At 36.2% G+C, this 26,588-nt stretch overlaps 1 protein-coding gene across 2 annotated transcripts in view; it reads left to right on the top strand.

Annotated features, from left to right (window-relative positions):
• AGMO (alkylglycerol monooxygenase) overlaps positions 1 to 26,588 on the top strand; it is a 406,391-nt gene that overhangs the window by 166,585 nt on the left and 213,218 nt on the right. For both annotated transcript variants that reach the window (XM_069587585.1, XM_069587586.1), the window contains exon 5: positions 9,557 to 9,652. In XM_069587585.1, coding sequence (XP_069443686.1) covers positions 9,557 to 9,652 — 96 coding nt within the window. The remainder of the gene's footprint in view (positions 1 to 9,556; positions 9,653 to 26,588) is intronic.

The raw sequence follows: 26,588 nt of genomic DNA, 5'->3' as shown, positions 1-26,588 counted from the left end.
AGAAGAGGGAGGGGGTAGTTAGAGGTGACTGGAATGAGATGAGGTGAGATCAAAAGAGGAGAGAGCAAGCTAGCCAGTAGTCACTTCCTTATGCGCGTTCCATAGTCTGGACCGCTCAGAGGTATTTACGGAGTTATACAGGGAAGGTGAGAGCGAGGAAGTAGACAGAGGTGGCCAAGAGGATAAGAGAGAGGAATGAAAAGGAGAGAGACAAATCCTGCCAGTAACCAGTTCCTTAGGTGTTCCCCACCGTCTGGAACACACAGAGATTCACAGCGTTGGATAGAGAAGAGATGGGGGAGGAAAGAGACAGAGGCCACCTGGTGGAGAAAAAGGAGAGTCCAAAGGAGGAGAGAGTGGTCAAGCCAGTAATCTCGCTCTCAGGTAGAATTGGGTAGTGAAGTTTGGATTTTTAAATGTACAAAATTGACAACAAAAACAAAAAAGCAAAGTTTAAAAATCTAGAGTAGAGGTTGGATTTTCATAAAAAACAAAAAAACAACAAAAAAAAACAACCACAAGAATTATTAAAAAACTCCAACCACACCACATAAAGACTATATATGGTATTTGCCTTAAAAAAATAGTCTTTTTCTTTTTTTGAAAAGTAATAGTAGGCTACAGAAATAAAAATTAGAGGAGAAATAGAAGACTTAATTTAAAAAAAAGTTAGGAAAAAAAAGAGCAAGAAAAAAAAAGGAATGATTGTAAAAATAGTAAAGATATATCTGGCCCTTCTCTGATGTGGGCAGTGTGGGGTCACTTCCAACGACGCGGTTCCCTCTGTTTAACTTCTTCTGTTTGCTGGTCTTTTAGGCTCACTAGTTCAGCCGCACTGTGGGGAGGGGGATGCTGCAAACAAATAGCACTGTCGTGTGCACACAGTGTCTCAGCCCCGCTGGACCTGTCCCTTCTCGTGGCGCACAAACCGCTCCGGTTCTACTATGCTCAGCCGGGAACCGTCTGGGGCCGGCCCTAGGCTGTGTGCACTTCCCTGGTCTAAGCCGCTCAGGTTCGGCGCTCAGGTAGCCCTCTGAGGCTCAGATTCGGTTGGGACTGCGTTTTGTGCCCTTCCCAGGTCCGAGTAGCTCAGGAGTTTGGCGAGCGCCATCGCTGTGACTAGTCGCCTTTTCTGTCTCTGCTGCTCAGCTCTCTGGGTGGACCGCTGGTGCCCCTTGTGAGGCAGATGGTGACTGTTCAGCACCCCCAGAAGTCTTAACAAAGAAGCCTGCTTGCAGTTAGGTAAGTAAAGTCTCTCCGGGTCTGCAATTGCCCCTTTCCAGTCCTTACGGCTCTGGCTGCCTGTCCCTGGCGGGGGATGGTCTGCAGCCGGCTTTTTCCGTTCCATCCTTTGTTCTGTGCTCGGTCCTGGCGTGGCGGTGTCTTATGTTCGAGCTTTTCGCGTGGTAGCTATCCCGCAGTCTGATTTGCTAGCCCAAGTTAGATCGTTCTGGTTACGTGTGGGGCATTCCTGCCCGATTCTTACAAATCTCTGCAGCCCGCGCCTCCTGCGCTTCCCTGCCCTGCCTCCACTTGCTAGTGGCGGATGCAGGCGTCTGTGCTGCTTTTCCGCTGGGGGAGTTACTGTTGGGCTTGTAATCTGCTGGTTTTAATTATTTATTTATTTTTCCTTCCTGTTATGTTGCCCTCTGTGTTTCTAAGGCTCCCCACAGACTCGGCAGGGAGAGTATTTCCTGGTGTTTGGAAACCTCTCTTCTTAAAATTCCCTTCCCGGGACAGGCTTCCCTTCCCGGGACGGAGCTCCCTCCCCACCTCCTTTGTCTCTCTTTTCGTCTTTTATATTTTTTTCCTACCTGTTTTCGAAGACAATGGTCTGCTTCTCTGGTTGCCTGATGTCCTCTGCCAGCATTCAGAAATTGTTTTGTGGAGTTTGCTCAGCGTTGAAATGTTCTTTTGAGGAATTTGTGAGGGAGAAAGTGGTCTTCCCGTCCTACTCCTCCGCCATCCTAAACCCCCCTCTCCATGTCTGATTCTGTTGCTTCTAGACCTGCATACAGGTTTCTCAGAAAACAGGTCAGGTGGCCTGGTATTCCTATTTCTTTAAGAATTTTCCACAGTTTGTTGTGATGCACAGAGTCAAAGGCTTTAGCATATTCAGTGAAGCAAAATAGATGTTTTTCTGGAATCTCCTTGCCTTTTCTATGATCCACCTAATGTTGGTAATCTGATCTCTGGTTCCTCTGCCTTTTCTAAACCCACCTTGTGCAGCTAGAATTTCTCAATTCACATATCACTGAAGCCTAGCTTGAAGAATTTTGAGCATAACCTTACTAGAATGTGAAATGAGTGCAACCGTATGGTAGTTTGAACATTCTTTGACATTGCCTTTCTTTGGATTGGAATGAAAACTGACCTTTTACAGCCCTGTGCCCACTGCTGAGTTTTCCAAATTTACTGGTATATTGAGTGCAGTACTTTAACAACATCATCTTTTAGGATTTGAAATAACACAGCTGGATTTCCATTATCTCCACTAGCTTTGTTGGTAGTAATTCTTTGTAAGGCCCACTTTACCTCATACTCTAAGATGTCTGGTTCTAGTTGAGTAATCACACCATTGTGGTTATCCCAATTATTAAGACCTTTCTTGTATAGTATCTGTATCTATTCTTGCCACCTCTTATTAACCTCTTCTGATTCTTTTAAGTCCTTTCTTTTTTTATCCTTTATCATGCCCATCCTTGCTTGAAATACTCCCTTGAACTTGGCAATTTTCTTGAAGAGATCTCTAGTAATTTTCATTCTATTGTTTTCCTCTATTTCTTTGCATTGTTCATTTAAGAAGGCCTTCTTATCTCTCCTTGCTCTTCTGTGGAACTCTGCATGCAATTGGGTATATATTTCCCTTTCTCCCTTTTCGTTTCTCTTCTTTCCTCAGCCATTTGAAAATCCTCCTCAGACAATCTCACTGCCTTCTTGCATTTCCTTTTCTTTGGGATGGTTTTGGTCACTGCCTCCTGTATTATGAAACTTCGTCCATAGTTCTTCAGGCACTCTGTGTACCAGACCTAATCCCTTGAATCTATTCATCACCTCCATTGAATAGCCATAAGGGATTTGATTTAGGTCATACCTGAATGGTCTAGTGGTTTTCCATAATTTCTGTAACTTAAGCTTCAATTTTGCAATAAGGAGCTGATTGTCAGCTCCTGGTCATTTTTTTTTTTTCCTGACTGTATAGAGTTTTTCCTCTTTAATTGCAAAGAATATAATCAATCTGATTTTGGTATTGACTATCTGGTGAAGTCCATGTGTAGAGTCATCTCCTGTGTTGTTGGAAAAGGATGTTTGCTATGATCAGTGTGTTCTCTTCTCAAAACTTTGTTATCCTTTCAATTCAGTTCACTTCAGTTGCTCAGTTCTGTCTAGTTTTTGCAACCCCATGGACTGCAGCACACCAGTCTTCTCCATTCATCACCAACCCCCGAAGTTTGCTCAAACTCATGCCGATAGAGTAAGTGATGCCATCCAACCATCTCATCTCATATCAATTGTTTCTTTAGAAATCACACATTTCCCCACGCACACAAGCTCACACTTTATTGTAGTCCTATCAAGGGAGTTCACAGAATCCTTGAGACTCCATGGTTCCATCCAATCTCTTGCTGCAGTCTCCCAACAACTTCAGCAATGCCAGAATACTTATGGTCCCCTTCCGGGCCATGTTGTTTCTTCCTCATGATGTTCCTCACATCACCCCTGCCTGCCCCATTTACTTGATGAACAAAATAAAACCCACTCATCTCACCACTGCTGTAAGGTCACCCCAAGACTTATTCTCATTCTTTCCTTACATTTACAGATTTGTGTCATTTCTTTCCTTTATAACCCCATTATATATGGCATTTATAGAAGGATAAGAAAAATAACCTAGGCTAGGCTTCCCTGGGGAGAAGGAAATGGCAACCCACTCCAGTGTTCTTGCCTGGAGAATCCCAGGGACAGGGGAGCCTGGTGGGCTGCCGTCTATGGGGTCGCACAGAGTCAGCCATGACTGAAGCGACTTAGCAGCAGCAGCAGCAGTAGGCTTCCCTGGTGGTTCAGGTGGAACAGAATCTGCCTGCAGTGCAGGAGATCCGTGTTCGATACCTGGATGGGAAGATGCCCTGGAGAAGGGAATGGCTACTCACTCCAGTATTGTTGCCTGGAGAATTCCATGGATAGAGGAGCCTGGCGGGCTACAGGCCATAGGGGTTGCAAAGAGTTGGACATAATTGAGCAACTTTCATTTTCACTTTCAATAGTATAATTTAAAGCTAAAGAGTCTTGGAATCTGAATAACATGGGTTTGAATGCATGGCTGAAATGGATATATTTGGAAAAAAGTATCATATAATCCGGCCTAGGTACTGAGAGTTTAAGTTTGAGGAAGAATAAATTTCTTCTGACAAATTAGTACCATCGGAAGCATTATGATGAAAGTGGCATTTAAACTGATTTTAAAAACTGTATAGGATTTGGAAATAGAATAGATAAGAAGAATTCTCAGAACGGGATGTCATTTACTAAGTTGTTTTCAGTTTTAGAAATTGGAACTTAGATGTATCATTAGTCTCCTTTTACAGTATTGTATTAATCACAAGAAATTAATTTTAATATGTTTCATGTGATTTATTCCCTGACATATATTTTTATTTCTTATTAGAAATTTAATTTTTTGGAATTCAGTTTGAGTTCATTTCTCTAATTGTCAGTTCATCATTATATTTACTAATTTGTAGGATTTGAGACATTGTTTCACCAGTTTTTTAATTGAATATAGTTGATTTATAATTATCTGGTATACAGCATAGTGATTCAGTTAAATATATGTTCAGTTACATATATTGTTGTTTTTCAGTTGCTCAGTCATGTCCGATTCTTTGTGACCCAATAGACTGCAGCATGCCAGGAGGCTTCCTTGTTCTTCACCATCTCCTGGAGCTTGCTCAAACTTATGTCCATAGAGTCCAGCCATCCAACCATCTCGTCCCTTGTCATCCCGTTCTTCTCCTGCCTTCAGTCTTTTGCAGCATCAGGGACTTTTCTAATGAGTCAGCTGTTTGCATCAGGTGACCAAAGTATTGGATCTGCTGCTGCTGCTGCTGAGTCGCTTCTGTCGTGTCCGACTCTGTGCGACCCCATAGACGGCAGCTCACCAGGCTCCCCCGTCCCTGGGATTCTCCAGGCAAGAACACTGGAGTGGGTTGCCATTTCCTTCTCCAGTGCGTGAAAGTGAAAAGGGAAAGCGAAGTCACTTAGTCGTGTCCGTCTCTTAGCGACCCCATGAACTGCAGCCTACTAGGCTCCTCCATCCATGGGATTTTCCAGGCAAGAGTACTGGAGTGGGGTGCCATTGCCTTCTCCAAGTATTGGGTCTACTGCTTCAAAATCAGTCCTTCCAATGAATATTCATGATTAATTTCCTTTAGGATGAACTGGTTTGATCTCCTTGCGGTCCAAGGGACTCTCAAGAGTCTTCTCCAACACCACAGTTCAAATGCATCACTTCTTCAGCACTCAGCCTTCTTTATGGTCTCACAGCCATACATGACTACTTGAAAAACCATAGCTTTGACTATATGGACTTCTGTTGGCAAAGTAATATCACTGCTTTTTAATGTACTGTCTAGGTTTGTCATAACTTTTCTTCCAAGGAGCAAGAGTCTTTTAATTTGGATAAAATGATTCAATTACGTGTGTGTGTGTGTGTATATATATATATATATACACACACGTATGTATATACGTGTATATATATATACACACGTATATATATGTATAAATCTATGAATATATTTATATATATGCATAAATCTATGAATATATTTATAAAATGTATTACTGTTTATAAAGTACATTTATAAATATATGAAAAAATTATTCATTTCTTCCCCATTATAGGTTATTATAAGATATAACCTATCTTATAGGGAACTAAACTGTAAGTTCCTATGCTATAGTAAATCCTTGTTTATCTAGTTTTTACTTCCCTGTGCTTTAGTTGGTCCTTGTTGTTTATCTAGTTTATGTATAGTAATATGTATCTGTTAATTCCAAATTTCTAATTTATCCCAACCCCCTCCTGTTTTGCCCCTTGTGTGCCTGTGCTAAGTCCCTTCAGTCGTCTCTGACTCTATGCATGTGGACCCAATGGACCATAGCCTACCAGGCTCCTCTGTCCATGGGATTCTCTAGGCAAGAGTATTGGAGTGGGTTGACATGCCCGCCTCCAGGTGATCTTCCTGACCCAGGGATTGAACCCGTCTCTCTTATATCTCTTGCGTTGACAGGCAGATTCTTAACTTCTAGCACCACCTGGGAAACCCTCTTTCCCCATGGATATCCATAAATTTGCTTTCTATGCCTGGGAATCTCTGTTTGTTTTATAAATAAATTTATTTTCATCACAGTTTAATTTCACATATAAGTGATATCATATGATATTTGTCTTTCTCTGACTTACTTCCCTTAGCATTATAATGCCTAGATCCATGCACGTTGAAGCCGCTGGCATTATTTCCTTATGTTTGAATGGCTGAGCAATATTCCATTGTATGTGTGTACCACATCTTTATCCATTCATCTGTCATTGGACATTTAGGTTTCTTCTGTATCCTTACTACTGAAAAGAGTGCTGCTATGAACATTGAGGTGCATGTATTTTTTCAAATTAGAGTTTTCCTCATATATATTGCCAGAAGTGGGATTGCAGGATTGCATAGTAACTCTATTTTTAGTTTTTTAAGGAACCTCCATATGATTTTTCATAGTGACTGCACCAATTTAATACCCACCAAGAGTAATTTTCCACATCCTTTCTAGCATTTATTATTTTTAGTTTTGTTTTTGTTTTTGTTTATGATGGCCATTCTGACTGGTGTAAGGTAGTAGTATCTCACTGTATTTTTCATTTGTGTTTCTGTAATGATTAGCAATGTTGAGCATCTTTTCATGTGCCTATTCACCATCTGTGCATCTTCTTTGGAGAAATCTTTGTTTCTGCTCTGTTTTTTTTTTATTGGGTTGTTTGCTTTTTATATTACTTGTTTGTATATTTTTGAAATTCAGCCCTTGTCAGTTGCATTGTTTGCAAATATTTTCTCCCATTCCATATGTTGTGTTTTTGTTTATGGTTTCCTTTGCTCTGTGAAAGCTTTTTATATTTAACTAGGTCCCATTTGTTTATTTTTACTTTTGTTTCCATTGCTGTAGGAGATGGATTCCAAAAACATGATTGCTACAATTTATGTCAACGAGTGTTCTATCTGTGTTTTACTCTAGGTATTTTATCATATCCCATCATACATTTAGGTTGTTAATCCATTTTGAGATTACTTTTGTATATGGTATTGGAAAATGTTCTGATTTTATTCCTTTACATATAGCTGTCCAGTTTTCCCAGAATCACTTATTGGAGAGACAGTTTGTTCTCCATTATATATTCTGTCTTCCTTTGTCATAGATTAACTGACCATGAATGCGTGGGTTTATTCCTGGGCTTTCTATCCTTTTCCATTGATCTATGTGTCTGGCTTTGTGTCAGTACCATACTGTTTTGAGTATTGTAGTTTTGTAGTATAGTCTGAAGTAAAGGAAAGTTATCCCTCCAGTTTCATTCTTCTTTCTCAAGCTTGCTTTGGCTGTTTTGGGTCTTTTGTGTTTCCATGCAAATTAAAAATTTTTTTTCTCTTGGTTCCAGTTCTGAGAAAAATGCCATTGGTAATTTGATAGAGATTGTAATGAATCTGCATATTGCCTTGAATAATAAGTTCATTTTAGAATATTGATTCTTCCAATTCAAGAGCATGGTTCAACAAACACAGGTTTAGGAAATCTAAACTTATGGAAACTTCCTGTGTTCTTTGGGTTTACAGACTTGTGGTTAGTACTAGCGCAATAAAGACTCTGAGCAGTCCTATGGTAAAGAACTTTACTTGCTTAACTCATCTCCTCACAATTTTTCTTATGACAGAACACCCTTTCTCAATAACTGTTGTTATCTCAAAGGACTATTTTTTAACACTTTAAGGAATTATAATGAACTTTAAATGTACATCTTGAATGCACTGTCTTTCCAAATAGAACTATTTAGTAAGCATGTTCTGCATTTTTATTTACATCTCAAACTTTCTAAAATATTCCTTAACTTATTAAACAAAATAGTTAAATTATAGGTCATGCATGTTTTCCAGATATTTTTATTAACCTATTGTAAGAGAACTATTTTAATATATTACTATAATCAAATCAAATCAAAACACTAGAGATCTTTTGGAACTAAAAAGATGGCTAGATTTCAAATGATCTTCTCCTTCACCATTCATTTGACCTGGAAACTGGAGCCTAGAGAAGTTTAAGAGATTTGTAAATATTACAGAGTGATTCTGTAGTGGAATGAAGGCTTAAAAGGGAATGTCTTGAATAAGAGCCCAATGTTCTTTTGTTGCTCACTAATCTAATCCAATGCTTAATAATGAATTTATAAATAATGAAACTGATCCTGTTGTGATGACAGTTAAGAGTTTTCATGACTTAAAGTTTGAAACAAAAACTGGAAGAGTTTACATAAATGTCTGATTTCAAATATATCATCATTACTAAACATTGTTGAAATAATATTTGGTCTAATTGAGAACAAAAGCTTTAAAATGATTCAGAAATAAAATTGTAATATTCCGAAAACATATTTTTTTAAATCTCATATTTTGGAAATATTAACTTTATGAATCCCAAAATATAAGTGAAAGTCAGCTTCTTTTTCTTCCTATTTGGCTGTTTAGTTTTTCATTTAACAAAATGTTTTCTCACAACATGAATCCACTCTTGGGGATCAAAGTCATTGGGAGAACACAGCAGATTGTGCTTGTTAGTTGATTCTAACCAGTTCTGTGGTTTAAGCACAAGTTGTTTTTCCAAGGCGGAGACATTTCCGTCTGTTAGGAAATAGGGACCTTCAAAACTTTTTCCACGATGGCACAATATCATAGCCCTTTCCTTAATAACTTTGAAAACATCAAGAGATATTGTAAACCACAAAAAAAGAAAAAAATTATTAAAGGGAAAACATATTCTATCCTCTTTTCATATGAAGTTACTTTCTTTTATTATAATTCCATTTTATTACTCAGAATGTTATAATAATACAGTGTTTAGGAGCTGTCAAGGTATAAAGGAACATGCTCCTACATTTTTTTTTTTACTTTAAAAAAGTATTTTTGTGTATATTAAAAAGCCTCTTTACTTCTAGGAAATACATTCAACCTTTTCAAAATTAAGGAAATAATCTACTGTGTATGCTATTTTAGCCAGATATTATTAAATGTGAAGCAGAAGTCCAGTGGACTTAGCTTCAACATGTCTATAACTTTATCATCATGTGGAAAATTAATGTTGCAAAGTCAAACATGACAATAAAATGTACAGAATAAGATGTATTTGTTAAAGAATAAGGCATATTCCCTGAAGTATAGACTCAGAATGTTGAACCATTAGTAACAGTATATGTTATGTTGAGAAAGCCTATGTGCAAATGTACAATGATTCAATCTTTCAGATATTCTACTCTCCCCTGGCCCTCTTCATACCACCTTCAGTATATGCTGTTCATCTTCAGTTCAATCTCCTCTACCAGTTTTGGATCCATACAGAGGTAATTTTTTTTTTTTTTTAAGTTTTCTACCTAAATAGGCTAAAGCAATGTCCTGGAAATCCACTAGCAACTGATTTATTGTGTAAGAAAAATCTTTGTCTGCTTTCTTTAAGGAGAAACATCTGTTCATTTTTATTCCTTTTTACTGAATATATATTGCAAAGTTTATAAGAACCAATGAGACCAGTTGGTCTCAATTAAATAAAACAATTTTTTGAACTATTAAGTACCAAAACATTTTAATACTGTATTCAGTGCAATATCTTCCTGTGTTACACTTTATTAAACATTGTTCACCAAAGATGTTGAAATTCATTTCAATTTAGAGATATAAACTTATCTGTAAATATATATATATAAAGTATGTATTAGTGAATACTTTGTTTGTATGTTTAATATGTTAGTATGATAATTTATATTTGTAATATAACTTGTTATGTAATCAGTAATATTTAATTATATAAGATATATGATAGTTATACATTTATATATATATGTATTTATCAGTTGGGAGACACTACTTGAAAACTCCTTGTGAAGGTCAATGTTAAAGAAATTTATCAAAATATGTTTTGATTGGAAATCTTGCTCTAATTTTAGAGTTAGGTTTTACTTAAAGAGTATTCAGTATATTAAGTTTTTTTTCCTGCAGAAAAACTGGACAAGTATAATTTCTTAGGTCCTCTGTGGTATTTCAAATTGTCAGACTTGAATGTTTGCAGATAGATCATTAAAAAACTGATTGTTTTATGAACTATCATACTGATCTGGTTGTTAAATACCCAAAATCACAGACCCAGAAAAATTCTTACTTATACACATGAGAACCCTTTAAAGCATTTGGTATTTATCGGAAGCCTTTTGAAGTCCTAGAGGAAGCATGTTGACAGGTGTTGCAACTGGTTGAACAATACCACAAATCACAGCTGCAGTAGATGCCAAAGCTTGATACAACAAAGTGCATTATTTCATTAATCTGCAGTATTTCATGCTACTGATTTATTTGGAATAAAGAGACTGTTACCATAACTTTGGACATATGTGGCATTATTTGAAGATCTGTCATGAAATAGTATTGCATTTTATGGTAGTTGACATACATCAAACAGTCAATACTACAACCATCTGAAAGAGTGGTTGAGACCAATTCTGACTCCAGAGGTCAAAGACCAAATTTGTTTAAATCAGTGGAGGGAAACTTTCCGATGATTTACACAGAGGGGTTAAAGGAGAATTACATTTTTATAGCAGCTCTGCTCCAGGTCATGCCATGTGTTGGGTCTAGTATTAGTCTGGATACAGAACAATGGTGCCTAAGCAACTTCCGCCTTTTCCTATAGTCATCCGAAAAGTCCATGAGCCAGGGCTTGAGTTCCATCCTAGGAAGAAAGTGGAGAGTGGAGGAAAGTCAATAGTCAGACATTTAGGCTCAGAAGCTCCATGTGGCTTCACTTCTAACTTGAAAGCAGTGGCATTAGAGCCTGTCACTTGGGTTGTACTTTGTACTTTTGCAAGTACTATGTCGTGTACAATCACTACAGTTGAGCTGCACAGAAGGAAGAATGTACCTTCTGAAATTAAAGTTCCTAGAATTTTAAATTAGACATTAGCTGTGAGTACATTTCTAAGATTTTTTGCACCTGTGTACTTAATCACATTGATTATTATAGACATCATACTATAATTTTTACTAATAACAGGACCACTCAGGAAGTAGAGCCAAGAGATTCATAGCGGTGGCTGCTTCTAGAGAGTGATATAGAGAATTGATGCAGAAACTGTTTCGAGTGATACAGAGAACTGGAAGGAGAAGACCCTACTTTTTAAAGATGAATACATATTAAATTAAGAAACAAAAGCTGAAAACAATGGGCTTTAGCCTAGAGAAATATACCCATTTCATGACTTTTAAATATATTAGCCCCTTTAGGCCACTTTGGCGCTGTTTAACTTCAGACATAATCCTTGGGGCTCCATTTGCAGAAGCAGTGTATGAGCCATAGGTACGGCCATATTGACCACAGAGCTCTGTCCATACCTGGATGGAGGTTGATATCTTACGGTTATTTTACTTCTGCTGACAACCATAAAATCACTTTTCTTAAATGGAGAGGAATCTGGCCTTAAGGAAGGACTGATTTTCTAAAAGTGAAGAGAAGTGTATTCCTTTTAATCAGATAGTATAAGAGGAAGGAAAAACAGCAAACTAACATGTTTTTGAAAAACTGTAAATGAGAGATAAAGTAGGTCATATAGAGTTTATAATGAGTTTAAAGAGTTTATAATGACATTTTTTGCTTAGTTTCGAGTTACTTCAGTGAAAGCAATAGCATCTATCTCCTTCCTTTTTTGGGGAAAAGTTACAAAACATGCTACTTCAAAGTATACACTGCTGCTTAATTTTTATGACTACATTTTTGTTTACTATTCACTCATCTAGTGTCTGCAATATATAGTTTTATACTTTTTCTTGTGAGTTTTCTACATGTAATAGGAAAAAACAATCGTTAACGCTTGTTTTAAACATAGTAATTCTGGAATATTGGAATTATTTTTTTAAGATATTAGACTCCCTATTGGCTCAAACAGTAAAGAATCTGCTTGTAATACGGGAGACCTGGGTTTGATCCCTAGGTTGGAAATATCCCCTGGAGAAGGAAATAGCAACCCACTCTGGTATTCTTGCTTGGAGAATTCCAAGGACAGAGGAGCCTGGTGGGCTACAGTCCATGGAGTCACAAAAAGTCAGACACTGAGCAACTAACTCTCATATGATAAGTGTTAACTGATTTAGACAATACAATAATAGTAGTAACTTTATCATGCATTTGATGTCACTTAAATTTGGGTTATCATATTGGTTATATACATATCAGGTAATGGTTGAGCAAAGAAATAGAGAAAATAATTATTTGATATTGAAGATTTGAACTGTATGATTTGATGATTTTAATAATGCTGAACTGGAGCTTCTATATGGAACATTATTTTCAGTTATAAATATGAGTGATCTCTTTATGTACTCATATGGATAGATCTCCAAATACACCAAGTTACACAACAGAGTCTAGTATATACTAATATTTGTATGCTAAAAAACAACTCTGTTTTACGTGTTCACATGTACCTAAAATGCCTCTAGAAATATACTTGGGTACTGATTGTTTTCCCAGGAGAGGGATATTTGGGGTGGCTGGGAGATAGGATAAACATGAAATGTTAACCTTAGTTCTACCCACTCTAATGTGGATTAAGAGTTATCATTTTTTGATAATACTCCTCTAGTAACTAATGATCTTTAGCAGTATTATATGTATTTATTGCGCATTGTTACATTAAAGCAGTGTGCACTAAATACATGTATGACTGTTTCGACTCTTTTTGTTTGCCTAATTGATTTGTTGAAATTTGTTATAGATTCTAGATAGAAATCATTAAGTATATGTATTTTATATTTGTATTTTAAATATGTTCCTTTTTATTCCCTCAGCATACCTTTTAATTTTCTTCTTGATGACTTTTCATGAAAATAAACATTAAATTTTGAAGATTAATTTGTCATTAAAACTTTATTTAGTTTAGTCATATTTCTATAAGAAATATTTGCTTTCATAAACTCTGAGAGAAATTATACTAGGATTACTTTCAGAAATTTTTGAGTTTGAATTTTACCTTTGGGTATGTAACACTGGAATAAATTTTTGTGAATAGTATTTGGTAAGGGTCAAAATTTGTTATTTCTGTGCACACATCCACTTACTCCAGCGTTATTTATTGTGGATACTTTATTTTATCCATTGGATTATCTGAGTCCTTTTTTGAAAAGAAATTGACCATATATGCGGTTAGATCCAATTTTAATCTTCTTTTCCATTGGTTTATTTGTCTCCTCTTATACGAATCCCTTACTTTATTGTTTACTATATCTCCATAGGAAGAATTGTTTGTATGAGTTTAAACTAATTTGTTTTAAGATTCTCTGGTATGTTTTTGGGGCTTCCCAGGTGGCCCAGTGATAAAGCATCTCCTGCCAATGCAGGAGACATGGGTTCAATCCCTGGGTTGGGAAGATACCTTGGAGCAGGAAATGGCAACCTACTCCAGTATTCTTGCCTGGGAAATCTCATGGACAATGGATCCTGGCAGGCTACAGTCCATGGGGCTGCCAGAGTTAGACATGACTTAACAAATAAACAACAACAAGGAATATTTTCTGTGTATGACTTATGGCCTTTTATTTCTTTCTTTCCTGTGTTTATGTTATTTATTTTCCTTGCCTTATTGGTTAGAGTTCACAGACAGTATATTTTAAATCAAATTTGGGTGGAAAAATCTGCATGTTATTTCCGTAAATATTATATCTATACCATTCTCACTATCTTCTCTTGGGACTCCAAATACATGCTTATTAGACTATTGATATTGACTCATAAATTAGTTCCAGTTCAGTCGCTCAGTCACATCTGACTGTTTGTGACCCCATGAGTTGCAGCACGCCAGGCCTCCCTGTCCATCACCACCTCCTGGAGTTTACTCAAACTCATATCCATCGAGTCAGTGATGCCATCCAGCCATCTCATCCTCTGTCATCCCCTTCTCCTCATGCCATTAATCCCTCCCAGCATCAGGGTCTTTTCCAATGAGTCAACTCTTCACATGAGGTGGCCAAAGTACTGGAGTTTCAGCTTTAGCATCAGTCCTTCCAAAGAACACCCAGGACTGATCCTCTTTAAAATGGACTGGTTGGATCTCCTTGCAGTCCAAGGGACTCTCAAGAGTCTTCTCCAACACCACAGTTCAAAAGCATCAATTCTTTGGCACTCAGCTTTCTTCACAGTCCAACTCTCACATCCATACATGACCACTGGAAAAACCATAGCTTTGACTAGATGGACCTTTGTTGGCAAAGTAATGTCTCTGCTTTTGAATATGCTGTCTAGGTTGGTCATGACTTTTCTTCCAAGGAGTAAGTGTCTTTTAATTTCATGGGTGCAATCACCATCTGCCATGATTTTGGAGCCCCCAAAAATAAAGTCTGACACTGTTTCCACTGTTTCCCCATCTATTTGCCATGAAGTGATGGGACCAGATGCCATGATCTTTGTTTTCTGAATGTTGAGCTTTAAGCCAGCTTTTTCACTCCTCTTTCACTTTCATCAAGAGGTTCTTTAGTTCTTCTTCACTTTCTGCCATAAGGGTGGTGTCATCTGCATATCTGAGGTTATTGATATTTCTCTTGGGAATCTTGATTCCAGCCTTTGCTTCTTCCAGCCCAGCATATCTCATGATGTACTCTGCATAGAAGTTAAATAAGCAGGGTGACAGTATACAGCCTTGACGTACTCCTTTTCCTATCTGGAACCAGCCTGTGTTCCATGTCCAGTTCTAACTATTGCTTCCTGACCTGCATATAGGTTTCTCAAGAGGCAGATCAGGTGGTCTGGTATTCCCACCTCTTTCAGATTTTTCCACAGTTTATTGTAATCCACACAGTCAAATTAGTAGTACTCCATAATTTTTAACATTTCACTTTTCAAAATCTAGATTTTATAATTTTTATTAATTTGTCTTCAAGTTCAGTTATCCTTTTATTTGCTCTCAGCAATCCATTTTTTTTAAGCCCACTCAGTGGACTTCTCACATCAGATATTATGTTTTAAACTTTAGAATTATTTCTTTGCTGAAATAGTCACCTATTATGACTATTTTTGTCTGTCTTAATTATACTAATTGCATTTAAATTCTGTTTCTGCAAATGAAGTTATTTTATTCTTTTATGGATAAGTAGCATCCATTATATATATGTATCACATCTTCTTTATCCATTCAAGTGTCCATGGACATTTGGGTTGTTTCCATGTTTTGTTTATTGTGAATCATCACTGCAACTTTGAACTGTTTACCTTTCTGTGCTTCAGTTTCTTCATCTGTAAAAGAAAAATAATAAAAATACATAGCATTGCTGTGAGGATTATGAAAGATAGTTTATGTTGCTGCTGCTGCTGCTGCTGCTGCTAAGTCGCTTTAGTCCTGTCCAACTCTGTGTGACCCCAGAGATGACAGCCCACCAGGCTCCCCCGTCCCTGGGATTCTCCAGGCAAGAACGCTGGAATGGGTTGCCATTTCCTTCTCCAGTGCATGAAAGTTGAAAAGTGAAAGTGAAGTCGCTCAGTTGTGTCCAACTCTTAGCGACCCCATAGACTGCAGCCTACGAGGCTCCTCTGCCCATGGGATTTTCCAGGCAAGAGTACTGGAGTGGGGTGCCATTGCCTTCTCCAATAGTTTATGTTACAATCTGTTTATTATAACAGGTGCCATAAAAAGTACTAAAATTTTATTCAGTGCATTTATTGTTTTTATTTCTATTTTTACACTCTAGATATCTATTTTATTGTATGACACTTGCTGTTCATACCTAGCCATCAATATAGTCATTTGTCTATATTTTAGGACATAATTTTGATATAATATATACTTCATTTAATATGAATTACTAATAAGAATGAATGCAGTTGGATTTTAGACTTGAATAATTAATTAATGCACAAATTTACTTTAGAAAAAAATTCATTCTTAACTATAAGAGTTTGAGATCATTATTATGAGTTTGTTCAGGTTTACTAAATAAACTTTTTGTGCGACTTAGAAACTAATCAATATACAAAATTATTAAATTTGCCTGTTTATTGTATCTTTTTAAATATCTTAATTTTTGTATACCACAGACATTCATGAGTGATTACTACATTCCTAGCTGTTCATATAATAACAAAACACCAACATAGGGTTAAAGACTGGAATAATGAAGTGCAATATTCTGGAAGAAGGAAAATTATCTGAGCTTGAAAGTTCTGAAAAAAAAAAAAAAGTAAGACAAGTTTAGAAGGATAAACAGTTACAGTCATCCCAGACCAGTAATTTTCCATTACTGATAGCTGTTATTGCTGAGATACCACAAGGAAAATATGACTAGATGATGTTTCTGTTTGTTTACTTATTTCATTTTAAGTATCATATACATATATAGCACTACCTTTTTTTAGCATTTTATTAAATTATTAGATAATTCAATTTATTATTCATTTTAAAATTAATTTTATTTTATTAAATTATAAAATATGTAAAATATTAAACTTTAAGCATCTTAACAAATATTATCTCATTAAATCTTCATAATGACTCTATGAATAATACTATTTCCTTCAATTAAATATACTAGGTAACTTACTCTGGGTCACATAATTAGTAAATGTCAAAGCTCAGCTTTTACCAAGTAGTCAGGATGCAGATTCCTTGTTCTCATTCAACACATTATACAGCTTCTCTGTAGATGGTTCATTTCTCATCTTAATATTGTAATAAAATAGCCACTGTGCATTAAGCATCCAGTATATTCCAAGCAAAATTTTTTCATTTAATTCCCATAAAATAATTTGAGTCACCATAGGCATATTAAACTTTTACAGTTTGTAAAGAATGGATAGTCATTCAAGTAACTCAGTTAAGGGGGCTTTATTTTAAGGGGACATGGAGAAGTACATGCAGCAGGAAGCCATACCAGAAATTTAGTAGATAATTTTAGAAAACTGGAAGTTTTATATTCATCAGCTCTGAGCAAATAGCATCGCTTTAAAGCTAGTAATGGTGAGACTCTATGGTTTATATAAAGTTATGTGGCTGGTTCAGAACTAATGTTATGCCAGTACTCACATATCACACTTCTTCTTCAAACAAAATTTGCATTCAGTTATGTCTCAGCATACCATGGCTGATAACAACAGAGTTCATAAAGAACCAGTATGATACACTGAAAAGATCAAGGCTCATTGATTACTTAGGGGCTTCCCTGGTGAGTCAGTGGTAAAGAATCTGCCTGCAATGCAGGAGACACAGGTTCAGTCCCTGGGTTAGGAAGATCCCCTAGAGTAGGGAACAGCAACCCACTCCAGTATTGCCTGGAGAATCCCCTTGGACACGGGAGCCTGGCGGGCTGTAGTCTGTGGAGTTAGAGTCAGACATAACTTAGCAACTGAACAACAACAGCCATTGGTTAAGACAGAACTCAGTTGTAATCTTGCCTGTAACAAACTGCTATGTGGCCTTTACACATATCTACTTGTCCGTCCTGAAATTTAATCCATTCTCAGAGGCTATGTCTGCTGGAAGTTCTCTGGGGATCTGTTGCTTGCTGTGCCTGCATGCCAAGTCAGCTGTGTCTGACTCTTTGCAACCCCATGGACCATAGCCTGCCAGGCTTCTCTGTCGATGGGCTTCTCCAGGCAAGAATATTGGAGTGGGTTGCCATGCCCTCCTCCAAAGAATCTTCCTGACCCAGGGATCGAACCCTGTCTCCTGCATTCACAAGCGGGTTCTTGACCAGTAGCGCCACCTGGGAAGCCCCACTGCTTGCTGAGTAAAGTCTAAATTTCTTGCATTTCCTGTTTTTCAGGCACTGCTACGAATATGTAGCTCACACCATGTGTCAGTCACTCTACGAAACAATGTATTTATTAAGGCAACCCTATTGTCTCTATTCAGAATGAGGAAATTCAGCTATATGGAGATGAAGAAACTAGTGTTGTTGCAGCTGTTAGTAGTTGATGTTTGATTCAAATCCTAGTTAACAATTATCTGTTTTTTCCTCCTTTGAAATCTTGTATCATTGAGTTCACATATCTCAGTGATGTCCCAGTTTGCCTGGTCCATCCCCAATATATATCTTTGTTTCTGGCATAGTTGTAACTAGCACACCCTTTCACTCTCTTGAAAGGTTCATGATATGCTTGTTGAGTTTTCCTCCTAAACAGCTCTTTTCTCTCTCTTTTCCTTTTCATTTCTAACTGCCTCCACTTAGTTTATACCCTTATCATCTGTTACATAGATGGTTACAACAAAATTCTGTTTATTTTTCCTTTATTCATACAGATTCCTTTCTCTCCTGTATACTTGCATACAACTGTGATGATCTTTTTAGAACCCAAATAATATCAGGACACAGCCAACATTAACAACAGACATTTTCATAATAAATGGCTCTCGACTGCCTCCAAGATAGAATCAAACACCTTAGATATATCTACAGGTTTCAGCAACCATGTAATATGACCCTACTTACCTCTCCAATCCCATCCTATTAGTCAGCCGGATCAGCACGGCTTTTTGCTCCCTAACCACATTGAACACATTTTTTTTCTCTGTACTTGCACAGGCTCTTTCTTTGCCTTTTTCCAAACATTCTCCATGATGCAGCTCAATTACAAGTTACTCTGAAATGTCTCTTTTTCACCTCTTAATGTTAAGTGCACTTTTCTTAACAGTACCCCTGTGTATTTTTTTTAAAGTTGTTTCCATATTGACAGTTAATGATTAAGAGCATGGGCTCTGTTGGGTGGCATAAATGAGATGACTTACCAGTTCCTGCACATAGGAAGCATTCAATTAATAATGGTGGTTTAATTCTTATACCACTGTATTGTTATTGCTTAGCTCTCTTTCTCTAATCATTGTCTGAGTTCTTTGATGGCACCAAATGTCCCTAACCTTTTGTGTGAACATCTGTTTACATGTATATATTCATATATTATATAAATATATACTTATAACACTGAATAAAAATAAGTAACAGTACTTAAATAAACAGTTGTAACATTGATAATAATTATTAGTGTTAGATATTAGTAAATATATGGTGTGTACATATTTATATTTATGGTAGAATATACTTATTCTATATCTCCCCTAATAAAATGTGAATTTTTGAGGGTGGTGATTCCTTATCTTTTGGAATTTTAAGGAATTTTGGAGAAGTAAGTTGTATTTCAAAATGTATGCTTTTGAGAAATGCTTACTTTAACAAAAATCATGCTATTTTTCTACCTAATGTTTGTTCCAATAGTACCTAATTTAATAAACCTTTTGTTCTTGAAATAAGTTGAGACATTTCTCAGCACTTGTGCTCTCCTTACTCCCTTACTCTGTTTAACTTCTTGCTAAACTTCTGGTTCCAAATCTTTTTTCTTCTCTCAGTGTTCTTTCTTCTTAGAATTTAATTTACTTCACCATTTTTAGGTTCTCTGTAAGTAATTGCATATATAGTCTATAGCTCTAGCACAAATTTTCTTGTGGGTTTCAGATCAATGTTTCTAATGTTTGATATAACTTATTGATAGGAATATTTAATACCATTCTGAGTCAACAAGTCTGAAACATGTTTCATTACAGCGCCTCCCACCTCGGATCATCTGTGCTTCTTTGCTTCCATTGCTCCTTGAAGACAATGTCAAGATGAAATCTTGGTGTCACCTTTGACTCCTTGATCTCTCCTGTAGCCAGTCTTTAAGTTCTATGCATGTTCTCTTTAGAAAGAATCTTTTGTTCTGTTCTAGTTACCTTTTAAGATAACTCACCCCCATCCTGCTTATTCATGTATGTATTAATAGTGTCTTTCCACATGTATTGAATATATAAATCTCTTTGAAGTTCATATATTTAAAAACATTTCTTGATTACCTATTCTAGGGCCAAAGAGTGATTCCAATTTTCCAACCTGGTTTGGTACCCCTTATTATTAACATTTTGAGAATCACAGCCTCTTTCTAGAAACTATTGGGTTCTGGTGAATCTTTCCCAAAGGAAAAACTTGGTGAAATTTTAAGACTTTTATTGAATTTACTGAAGATTATCAACAGACTATTTAAAAATTCATAGATCATCATTTTTAAAATGTCTGTTTAGGGCTGGAATTGGAGGCCTTCAGACACGAGAAATGAGATAGGACTCTATAACCAGAACTGAAGAGGAAGACATTTCAGGTGAAAGGGAGTAATAAAACTTAATGGCTAAGAATATAGGTTTTATAGTCAAAGAGAAGTCTATCCTCTATTAGAGGTTTAAACAACTTCTTTACCAGTGTGATCCCAGAATCTAAAAGTACCTACTTAATAGTAGTTCTATACCCTTTGTTGAAGGGGTGGGTATAGATATTTAATAAAGTTATTTAAAATCTCTGACCTTGTTTCCAAATCTGTTAAGTGAAAATAGGCCTATCTATCCTATAGGAATGTTATTAGGATTAATGAAATAGCATGTGTTAAGTACATAGTCTGGAAAATAATGTTTTCAATGAATGGCAATTATGAAAGAGCAAAAAAAATACTAAACTACCTATTGGAATTGGTGAGACAGAGACAGAGCAAATAGAATCTAGTATAACTGTTGTGCATCACCCACATGCATCAGAATTATTTGTGCTTATTTAAGATATGGAATCATGGTCCCCTTCTAAGAACTCCAGAGTCTAAGTCTTTGGAACAGTTAGTGTAGGAAAACTTCATTTTGAACAAGACCTTTAGAGATTAGATTGAACACTGATGTGATGAAGTTTGAGCACAAGGACTGTAGGAACTGGCAGTAAACTTCTTGAAGACGAGGACAGTATTTTATTCCTCTTTGTTTTCCCATTGTCTCATGAAAGCATCTAACCCTTAGGGCCAGGTACAAGGTTGGTAATCACTGATATTTGTTGATTAATGGATGTCAAAGTGACATTGAAATTGGGACTATGATCATGGCAGTGACAATGTACTGAGTCTTAGAATGAGTGAAACATTTACCTAACCTCTCAGTTTATCAGTTATTTTCTTTAACATAGGGTTGCTACTACTAATACTAATTACATGGTTTCTTTTCTTGCTGAGTGCCCAAATTGTAAATATAAAATGATGTTACACGAGAATGAAGTTTTATATAGTTGTACTTACAAATATTTTTCATTTTCCCCATGTCAGTTTAATTGGTGTTGTTAAAAAAAGGTCACTTGGAACCCACGTCCCTTTGAAGGAACACTTTCAGCAGCTGCTTACGTTCATTTTTTTAAGGAAAAGTTAAAAGTCATAATCAAAATGTAAACTGAGATGAATTAAAATAGAATGCTAACTTATCCATCTCTTGTCCTTTTGTTTGAGAAATAATACAATTGTAAGTGATAAGAATCAGCCTTCAAGCTAATTTATTATAAATGTGGTGCTTTAAAACCATTGTTTATTGTATAAACATAGCTTAGTCTCATTCTTCTTAAAACTAAGCTTTTAACTCTTTAACCCTACAGTATGGATTCATCAAAAAATTTACTCCCTATGAAGCTCTTTATGATCCCAACAGTCCTGATTCCTACAGATTGTTTTATTTCCAAACTATAAATATTTTTTTTTCACTCCTTAGTGTGGAAATTCGGCTACCTCCATATTACATGCTTACTGAAGTAGAAAACTGCCTAATCAGATAGGAAAACATTTGGCTGTGAATAAATCAGCATTTGTCGAGGATTTCAAAGTGTGAAGTTAGGCAGACAAGCATAGATCCTAAGAGCTCTGCTTTCTCTTGCTTCCCTGTAGAGAAATCAGAGGCTAATATGACCTCCACTGCCATCTGTCTAAATACTTGAATGTGTTGTCTTGAATTAACACAACAGATCTAGTGGAGGGTGTAATTAAGATTTTATTTTTACATTTCACCACCAGGTGCTCTACAATATAAATTTATCCATTAATATTCAAATTGATTAACTTTTCCTAAGGAAAACAATGGGTGTTTAAAGATCAACTAATTCAGAACAAGAATTAAAATTATTTTAATATGTTGACTTGCAGTGTTTTTATATTTTATCCTTTGTTCTATGAGAAGTTGCTACAGATTTTCTTGAGAGTGAAAAACATATTACTATATATATATATTTATGCAGTAATAAAATCTAACATTGTCACTTATACTTTCTCTACATCAATAGTTAATTTACCTGCTACTAAATTGTGTTAATTTCTATTGTTTTTCTGTAACCTTTTAAAAGATCTTAACATGGTACTTTCCATAAAATACACTCTCAGTAAATGTCTATTTAATAAATGAAACCCACATAGGTTATTTTAATTTCCATATAATCAGATGAAGTTCATGAACAAGGGAGAATTCTCTACAGTGTTTTCCAGCAATAAGCAATGGGACTATTTGCAAAGCTGAACCAAGGGAAACTAAATAAAAGCATAAATCCTTACTAAAGGTGATTTTCAGCTTGAGACCTGGAAAAGGAACTCGATCTGTTTCTTATTAAATAATTTTTGTTCCAATTATACATTCAAATTGAGTATAAGTTCAAATGTAATATCTGTATCGGGCATTGCAATTGAAGACAAAAAGACCGATTTTTCTTATCCTTTCCCCCAAAACTCTAAATTTTATGAGAAAGATAACTTTTTGGAAAAATTTTATTTCTGAAATAACTGTACATTTCCATTGAAGAAACGGACTGTAAATAAGCTTCCTATGGGAAGTACTTGTAATATGCTTCCTGTGGGAAGTACTTTATTTCTTTTTACTTCTAGAACCTAGCATACTTCATAGAAATGCAATAAAAGTTTACAGAATGAATGGAAGACAAGAGACTTCTTGCTCTGATTATTTGTAAGTAGCTTTTGATAGTAGACTTCGATAATGACCTATAAATGGAGGGTTTAATCTGCTGAAACAGATTATTTCCAACACTAATATAAAACCCTTATCAGTAGTTTGGTAACTAAAATTGTTGATTGGCATTTGACTTTGGATTTGATGTTTAGTGCATATAATAAATATCCTTAATAGGAATAAATCTATGTATATGCATTAATAATTTTGCCCTTCACATGTATAATCTGTAAGTGGGACTAATATACTAGAATATATTATTGAAATGTCATAGAAATATTTATAACCAATTGCTTTTCAGGAAGATATGGGTAAGCCTATAGTGAATTGTAAAGATCTTTCCAAAAAAGAGATTCATCACATTCTTTTATACAAAAACACCCATGGATAGATAGCTGAAGGGAAAAAGGATAAAGTGAAAAATAGAGAGGGGAAGAAAGGATGAAAGAAAATTGGATAGAACAAAGGCAAATAATCATAGTATTACTATTAGTCTCTTTAATTTAATTTGGATTTGCACTGAATCTTGCCACTAATTAACCTGAAAAGTTTTGCCATTTTTAGAGTGCACCTCACACGTGTATTTCTCAGTTAAATATAATGTGACAATAATTTTTATATCAGATGATAAATATACTAGAAGCTGGCTTAGTTTTTCCCTTAAATACTGATGCAGTAAAACCCGGAGGCCCTCAGTGGTATGGGTCCCTCTGGAACATCAATCATGTATGATGCTGTAAGAAGTCTTGACGAGTTAGACTCAATGTTGTCACTGTAACCTACGCTCATCTGAATGCAGGTATTTTTCTATTGTGGAGATTTTATTTCACTTCACCCTCAACCCAGTCGCTCCTCAGCATTTATCATATTGTTAACACATTCATTTTTATAATGAGAATTCTGTAAAACACATGCTTTTTAGGACACATTTTCTCTATTATAAATTTTTCCTCTCAGACAGGAAGCATGGATGTTTGTGCATCTCTTATTTGGAAAGAACTTAACAAATAACTATAAACTCATGCCTTCTTCCTAAAAAGTAAGTTCTTAGAAGTATATCTATTACCTTTTAGTAATATGTTTCAGCATTTTAGTGCCAGTTTGCAGACAGAAAAACTGCAGGATAGAAATGTAATATGATATTCTCATATTCTAAAATTGGAAAAAAATAGAATTAAGAGTTTTAAAAATTAGATTTAGAAAGTTATCTTCCCTAACCTCAAAAGTCAGAGTGAGCTGAGAGGAGGCAATTTTCTAAGTAATATGGACAAATGAAATACTTTTCTCTTGAATTAATTACTTTTGTTGAAAGGAAGTCTTGTCATCCAACTTGAGCAACCATTAATTATTTCTGTATGCTTAATTATAAAAATCTAACCAATATTTCAGAATCAGAAGAGTCAGTGAAATTAATTAAATGTATAAAATGGACTGTTATTTTTATAAGAAATAATTTTAGACAAGACACTAATTTCGAACATTTATTTTAATGCTTTTAGAGTTCAAGTCTAAGTGATTTTTCTATTTCATCTAGAGATACGTTTTTCATGTAATGTACAGTAATGAGTGAAACTTCTGAGAAGTATATCATGGAAAGAATTAATTGCAGCCAGTTCATAGTAGACAGTTAAATATTTAATTTGCCACATGTACTAGGTTTGCTTAGCTTATCAATTTCCAAAGCAAAATTATTTCAGTTTGGTAACCCACATACTATGGAAATTTCATCACTCTTTTAAGCCTCTAAGTTATTCAGCTTACTCGGAGTGCAACTGGAGGGTGGATGGGACAGTGTGGGAGGTATTATGAGAATTCTCAAAAAATTTCAAAGCACCTGATGACATGCATTGGAGAAGGAAATGGCAACCCACTCCAGTGTTCTTGTCTGGAGAATCCTGGGGACGGGGGAGCCTGGTGGGCTGCCGTCTATGGGGTCGTACAGAGTCGGACACGACTGAAGTGACTTAGCAGCAGCAGCAGCAGATGACTAGGAAACTGTATTTTCTGTTTCTGATTCTTTTCATTAAAACTGAAGTCCAAACACACCTGTTCTAAGAGAGCATAAAGATAAGTCAAGAAAGTTACCTGCCAGTGGTTATTATAATTCAACCATCCCATCATTTAGCCTGTGATTTTGTATTTCTTTTTGTTGTTGTTTTTAGCCCCTTTGTTTTGGTTATTTATCTTAATGTTTGACCTCACTAGAATGAACATTATGTTTGGACTCACTTCCCTGGCTTTACTCTCTGAGGACACTTTAGACTCATTTTTTGCCTCCACCCTTGGGAGTGACTACCAGGCTCATTCCTTAATGTACCTCTTCCCCTCTGATCTCCCAGTTAGAAGGTGGAAATTATATAGAGCTTCCCTTCTGAACTACACAAGACTGGAGCTCAGCAAGACACACCCGTGATGTAGAGGTTCTCAGCCATAAACTATTGACATTTTGGACCAAATAACTTTTATTTTGGGGGACTGTGCCCTCTGGGATGTTTAGCAGCACTAAAACCCATTGCATGTGCATGTGTGTGTGTGTGTGTGTGTGCTCAGTCATATCTGACTCTTTTGGACCCCATGGACTGTAGCCTACCAGGCTCCTGTGTCTATGGGATTCTCCAGGCAAGAGTCCTGGAGTGTGTTGCCATTTCTTCCTGAGTCTCTTGTGTATCCTGCATTGGCAGATGGGTTCTTTACCATTGCACCACCTGCAAAGCCCATAAAGTGCACTAGTCATTAGATAAAATACTACTTTCCCCAGTTAAGACAGCCAAATGTATCTCCAGGCATTGCCACACATCCCTTGGGAGCATAATCACCCCCTCTTAAGAAGAATCACCCTCACCTAAAAGAAACAGTGTGGAGACAGATTTATCTCCCCAGTTACAATCCTGCTGAGCAATCACAATGTGCAAGGCACTACTGTTACGTACTGTGAAAAACTTCGAGAAGGGAGAGGTCCAGTTTCTGTCTTCACAGAACTTCTGGAATATATAGGAAATGAATACAAATAACTAGAACATAGGACAACCTGGCATAAAAAGTAGTGATCTCTTTGATGTGTATTCAGAAAGAGGAAAATGAAATTCCCTTTGGAAAAATAAAAAAGAGTGCTTGGGAAATGTAGGTAGGTCTTGGAGGTAAAGGTTTTCCTGGTAGCTCAGACAGTAAAGAACCTACCTGCAATGCAGGAGACCTGGATTCGATTTCTGGGTCTCACAGAGATCCCTGGGTCCACGGGGTCTCACAGAGTCGGACATGACTGAGCGACTAACACACTGGAGGCAGAACATGATTGCAGTGATCAGAATGGAACATGAAGGCGTTGAGGAAGAGTTGTGAACAGCTTTGAATTCCAGATGTTTGGACCTTTGTTCATTATGAAGTTACTTTCATTTAAGTTTATTTTATTTTTGATGAAGGGAAATGCCATATGAAATTCATGGCCCTTGTTCTCTTACTTTTACATTTAACTCTTTTC

Source organism: Ovis canadensis, chromosome 4 (assembly GCF_042477335.2).
Source record: "Ovis canadensis isolate MfBH-ARS-UI-01 breed Bighorn chromosome 4, ARS-UI_OviCan_v2, whole genome shotgun sequence".
Taxonomy (NCBI): domain Eukaryota; kingdom Metazoa; phylum Chordata; class Mammalia; order Artiodactyla; family Bovidae; genus Ovis; species Ovis canadensis.
This window is presented reverse-complemented; position numbering and strand designations above follow the sequence as displayed.